At 43.3% G+C, this 6,396-nt stretch overlaps 1 protein-coding gene across 1 annotated transcript in view; it reads right to left on the bottom strand.

Annotated features, from left to right (window-relative positions):
• The window catches only part of Rapgef6 (Rap guanine nucleotide exchange factor 6), a 116,780-nt gene extending 111,985 nt beyond the window's left edge, over positions 1-4,795 (bottom strand). Inside the window, exon 1 of the mRNA XM_055602841.1 lies at positions 4,592-4,795. Coding sequence (XP_055458816.1) covers positions 4,592-4,660 — 69 coding nt within the window. The 5' untranslated portion in view covers positions 4,661-4,795. The remainder of the gene's footprint in view (positions 1-4,591) is intronic.
• Positions 4,796-6,396: the final 1,601 nt, after the last annotated feature.

Genomic DNA, 6,396 nt, shown 5'->3' with positions numbered 1-6,396 from the left:
TGTGTGTGTGTGTGTGTGTGTGTGTGTGTGTGTGTGTGTGTGTGTGTCATGGTTTCAACTACATTGTCTGGCTTAGACTTAAACTTGTATGCTCAAGTAATTCAAAAGTCTCAGCTTCTCTGAATATAAGTGCTACAAACATGTGTACCTGACTTTGGCTGTGCTGGAGACTACATCCAGGTCCCATACACACTACTTAGATCTTCTACTTGAGCCCATCTCCCTTTAATAGTTTTTGTGGTTTTAGAATATTTTTAATTACCAAAAACAGCACTTAAGCCCTCGTTTCCCAATAAGAAATCCTTTAAAAATAGAAAAGCAAATTAGAAAACACAGGAAAGGCATTGTGTTGTCAAACCTGGATCCATAAAGTAGGACAAACAGCTAGAGAAGTAAAAACTGTTAGAGAGATCTAAATGTCACACTTGCACTCATAGTCTAGTTCACTAGCATTTTTTTTTAACATTTTTTACAAAGTTATAAAAACACCGATCCTAAACTTGGCAGGTGGCACACACTTGTAATCTTAGAATTTTAGAAGCTAAGGCAAGAAGATAATGATTTAGAGGACAGCCTAGGCTATACAGTGAGACCCTGTCTAAAAAACAAACACACCACTGTATCGGCTACTTTTACACTCTGACTTGTTACCTGCCAGAAGCACTTTAAGGGAGAAAAGACTTATTCTGGTTTTTACCTTCAGGGTCTATCAGTCCATCATGACAAGGAATGCACTATGGCAAAAGTGGGCCAATCTGTGTTGGGAGTAAAGAGGGACAGAGAGTAAGGCAAAGGCTCCTCATGTTTGTTGATCAACAAGGAGACAGCCAGCTCAGCCTAAAAGTACAGTTGGACTACAACTGAAAGATCTATCCCCAGTGACCCACTTCTGCCAGTCATGCCATCTGCTCTAAAGGTTCCACAACCTCCCAAACACAGTGCCACCGGCTGGAGACAAGGTACTGAAACACAGGCGCATTCACTGATTCCTGCATTAGCGCTTGCATGTGTGCCTGCCTGCGTGCACTCCTGCATGGTAGGGTGAATTTCAAATTCAAACCACAATGAGACCCATTTTTATATTTTCACATGCTGTGCACTCAGCACACATTCAAGGAAAACTAAATTAAAGGAATGAATTTTATCCCCTTCCATTATAACTTTGTTTTTGTGTGGAGGGGGTTGTTTTTGTTTTTTGTGGGTTTTTTTGAGACATGTAGCCCATGTCTTATGTAGCCCAGACTGAATGGATTGGTACTCTTAAGTCTCTTGCTTCCACTTCCTAAATGCTGGCATTCCAGCCATACATTATCATGCTTAAGTTTTTAAAAATAGAAGTCCCCAACTCTACCTGAGAATTGATCCCAAACCTTAATATGTGATAGACAAATGCTCTACAACGAAGCTATACTCCTGCCCCACTCATTTTTACTAACTTGGCTTCCATGACACCAGGATACTCTGGGAGTATGCATGTCTCTTTCTCTCTTTAAAATATTTATTTACTTATTCTATGTATTTAAGTACTCTATTTGCATGTATGCCTGCATGACAGAAGAGGCATCAGATCACAATATAAATGGTTGTGAGTCATTATGTGGTTGCTGGGAATTGAACTCAGGACCTCTGAAAAGCAGCCTGTGCTCTTAATGGCTGACCTCTCTCTCTAGCCCCTCTATCTGCCTCTTTTGTTTGTTTTTGTTTTTTGAGACAGAGTTTCTCTGTGTAGCCCTGGTTGTCCTGGACTTGCTTTGTACACCAGGCTGGCCTGGAACACACAGAGATATACCTGCCTCTGCCTCCCTTAGTGCTGGGATTACAGGCATGCACTGCGCCAGCTTCTATCTGTTTCTTAATCTACCTTTTCACTCTGTCATTTTTTTTTTTTTCTAAGACAAGGCACACCCACACACCTCCACAGCCACCTTCACTCATACCAGGCAGGCCTGGAACCAGTGGCAAAATCTTCCTCCTCAGAGTCCCAAGTGCTGGCATCACGGTGTGTAAGATCTCTTCTGTTCTCTATGAATACTTTTTATATTGCTAATTTCACAATTCTCCCAACTGAAAATAACGTCTACAACCCAATGACTGTAAATATTAACACCTCTTCAATTCTCTATGTATACTCTCTATATTGGCAATTTCATACATTCTCCCAATTGAAAATAATGTCTAGAACCATGACTAAATTTTAACTCTATAGTCCAGCCTTCTCTTAGAAAGATAAATTTTTATGTGTAACTCTTTACTCCAGCATTTCGAACAGATATTTTAAACTAGACATATTCAAAACATAATTTCTGATCTTCCCCCCTCTCAAAACCAACTCTAGTAAATCTCCTGTATTTCTGTTTTATGGTGCTGAGGATTAAGCCCTCTTGAACACTGGATGTGCACTGTACCACTGCTGACTGCTCTTCAATTTGTCTTTGATAACAACTCCAATACTCCATAATTATTTAGACCAAAAACTCTGTAACCACGTTCAATTCTTGTCTTTTCTTCGGTTTATTGACAAATGTTAATGTGTTATTGACAAATGTTCTTGGTTAAACATCAAATATATTTCCAGAAATTGATGGCCTTCCAGAACCTCCATCACTGTCATCTCTTACCCCATTTATGCAATAGCTTCTAACTTCCTATTCCTACTCTTGTTCCCACCCAGTCTACACTCTACAAAATAGCAAAGTCTTTTTAAAAATTTAATAGTTTCATTCCTCTGCTTCAAATCTTTAGATGCTAATTCACTCATTTCACTGCAAATAAAACTAATATAATAAATAAATAAATACACAAATAAATGAACAACCCATAGTTTAGAAAGTCTCACATGGTATGTCCTATCTTGCAGCACTATCTAGGACTTCCTACCCGCTCATTCCTCACAATTCTAGAGTTCCTTGCTATTCCTGGAATGTGAACATTCTCAAGACAGTGTCTTTGCAGTGACTATTTCCTCTGTTTCCAAAAGCTTTTTCCTCATAAAACTCCACACATAATCCCATCACACCCACCAATAGAATGTTCATCAAGTCAAGTCAAATCCCCCAAACTAGGTCTGGTGGAGTTCACTGCCATCTTTACACAAAGTGCTGACAAATTTATGGTTCCAGGTTACTGTGAGCTATACAGGGATACCCAGTTTCATTCAACGACAATAAAGTCAAGTTACCTCGGACAATAAATAGGAACTACTTCATTTAAACTATAATCTATCTTATCCTCCCTTTCCCCATTCTCCTTATCCTGCTATCTGAAATAGCCATTACTAGCTAGCATATTACATATTTATCACCTATCTTCTCCATTCCTTAATCCATCAGACCTGTAAGAACTATAAGGTCCTGTCTATTTTGTTCACTAAAATTCCCTAATGTACAGAGTAAAACCTTGAACAGGTTGGCAATGAATAATTACCAAATGAATATATTTGTAACAGATCTTAGAAGTCCACTAAAAGGAACTTCTGACAGCAGAAATGAACTTGTGGAATTCCATCGAATTCTTTATCAAAATAAACTATCAATAGCATCTCTGGATAACCACCAATAAACTATCAATAGCAGCTCTGATTTATTAGTAACCCAAATTCTACACTCATTCAAAAGGGGAACCAATGAACCTAAGCAGTTAACATTCCCTTCACCAATGTTGCTATTGCAGTAAAACGAGATAAAAGTCCTTAACGCAGAACACACGACCAAGCATAACTTCACAAACCTCTGCTTAAACAACTCAATTTCAAATTAAGTAATACGGCCCCGAAGAGAAACGGGTTTCACCTCATCGTTCAACTGTTTGTAAATAAAACTTAGAGTGCACATTGCAATAATCTTCACCAACACTGAAAAGCTGATTCATGGGATTACAAGTGGGAAAAGGTAACGCCTGACAAGTGGCGAAAAGAAAAGAAAAAAGCCTTGTTTCTACGCAAAGACTAGCAAGCTAGACTCATCACAGCTTCAGTTACGGCTTTAACGATATCATGTTCCAGAGAGGTAGCCCAAAGTTTTGAGATTTTTCTATGTAAAGCACTACAGATCTGAAGCTCCTGTGACTAAGAATTAAAGCATTTAATTTCAATTACTGCAACTTCAAATAAAACAACCCGTTCCATTTTTTTTTTTTACCCCCTTTTGGTATAATACACATGACCACTAAGATTATAGCAACGTCTCCAAACCAAGAAAACTTAGAAAATAATCTGAAGCTTCCTTCCCACGGTCAGTTAGAAAATGCACCTGGAGAACTACCCCACACGCTTCACCTGCCACGGAACTTAGCGTCTGGCGGGAGCAGAGTCTGATGCGGACTTGGGAAACTTCGGGGGGCAGCTGTACGGTATCTGAGAGCACAGCACGCACTGGCTACAGTCTCATCTGTCTCTTACACATCCCAATTCCCAGCTTGTTTTTCAGCCCACCTGAGCACACACGAATTCAGAAGCCAGCGCACAGTAACGGTGCTTTCCTATCAGAGGTACCAGGAAGTCCCCGGCTGGGAGCGGCAGGAAAGGTGCTCATCACCCGGCGCGAGACAACGGCCAGGTCCGGGTCGAGGGGTGCGCGCCAGTGCCCGGCCTTACCTCAGGAGTCCGCTCCGGCGGCTTCTTCCTCAGCGCCTGCCGAGCGCTGGGGTCCACGGGCGAGTTCATGTCGGCAGCCCCACGCTCCCCGGCCTGCGTCTAGCTGCCCATTCGCCTGACGTGGGTGCGCACCCGCCCCACCGAGAGGGAACTGAGAACTGTCGCAGGGTCCAAACTCAAGCAAACAAGTCTTCGCAACGCCCGCCCAGGGCCTCAGCCCACGCGCGACTGGCCAGAAAGACGCCTGCGCCGGGGCGAGCTTGGGCGATTGCGCACGCGCACATCGCGTACGCTAACGCCCGCCTACCTCTGACGTACAGAGTTGGGAGTGGAGGGGGCGGGGAACGAGCGGCTAGGCCTTCGTCGCGAGAGTCCGTGAGATTGTAGCTTCCGCATCCCTAGCTTCCGGCTGAGGTTCCGGAAATGCTATGACGGCCTCTCCAAAAATAGACTGATCGGCAGAGCTGTGCGGAAGGCGCTGTGGACTTGGACCGTAACGACCAAGTCCGGAAGCCGCGGGGCTGTGGAGGCCCGCGGAAGTCGAGGCCACCGTTCGGCAGGCCCACGCACCGCCGCGAAAGCCACGGGTCTCGGGCGGTCCTCGCCTACCTAACCCACTGTTCCCTTGCAGCGTATTCTACGCGATTTGAAAAGCAAAAACAAACCACGAAATCGCTAGTGAAAGCTGCCTCCTCCTCCCCTCAAAAAAAAAAAAAAAAAAAAAAGTTGCTTTGAGGATTAGAGATAGAGCTCAGATGATAGCCTGCTGGCCTAGCATGCACCAGGCTGTCCTGGACCTTATGATGGACGCCTCAATGGCTGTATGTAGAATTTCAGGACCTAAAAGCCTCAAGTAGGCTGAGAAAGAGCAAATAGGAAAGTTGACAGATAACACACCTGTGGGCTGTCAGGATCATGGAAGCTTCTGATAAGATCAACATACCAACATCTCTCGGTATTTATCACTTTGAGACTGTTGAGGAGTCGACCTGAAGATGAAAATTTCCATCTCAGAAGTTCCTTTTTCCGTCCTATAAAACCCATAACTCTGTCTCCACTACTGTGAAGAAACTGGCGTCACTTTTTCTGATTGAAGGACAAATCTGCTTCTGTAGAGGTAGATTTGCCCTTTTATTTCCTTGTGCCTCCGTCAATCCTTATCTAACCTCCTTGGCTAAAGCTCCGTGGGTAGTGAGACTTGGGGCCAGTGGCTGGAGAAGGCTAGATGCGACTGCTTTAACCGAACCAGTGTTCGGGCAGGCCTCTGCACCCCTTCCTCCTTCGGGTTGCTGGGTTTGAAGTTGCCTGGAGTCAAGGGATGAGTGCTGCAATTTGCACCGAACTTTACATTCTAGTCTTTTTTTTTTTTTTTTTCCGAACAAAATAAAGACACCTTCAGGTTGTTTACTTGGTCTTTGGTAAGAAAAGCTGCAAAGCTTGAGTATCAGTTATTCTTCCTGTTGTGATTTAAAAAAAAAAAAAAAAAACTGATAAAAGTAAACCTAGAGGGTTTATGTTGACCTACAGATTGAGATGAAGTAACATGAGGTTGTGAATCGTTGGACAGAAGTGCTGGGAACTGAACTCAGGCCCTCTCCAAGTGCACTACTTGCTCTTAAGCCCCAGAGACATCTCTGCAACCCCTCATTTTTGTTATTTTCTAAAAAACATTTGTGTGTGCTATGTGCTACTGTGCTCATGTGGGTGCCTGGAGATATCTTACAGGCGAGGGTGTTTTTCTTCCAACGTCTGGGTCCTGGGGACGAAATCCAGATTACCTTGGTAGCAAGTGCCTTTCTTGTGCA

The sequence above is a fragment of the Psammomys obesus genome, unplaced genomic scaffold (assembly GCF_907164565.1).
Source record: "Psammomys obesus unplaced genomic scaffold, mPsaObe1.curated_primary_1811, whole genome shotgun sequence".
Lineage (NCBI taxonomy): Eukaryota > Metazoa > Chordata > Mammalia > Rodentia > Muridae > Psammomys > Psammomys obesus.
This window is presented reverse-complemented; position numbering and strand designations above follow the sequence as displayed.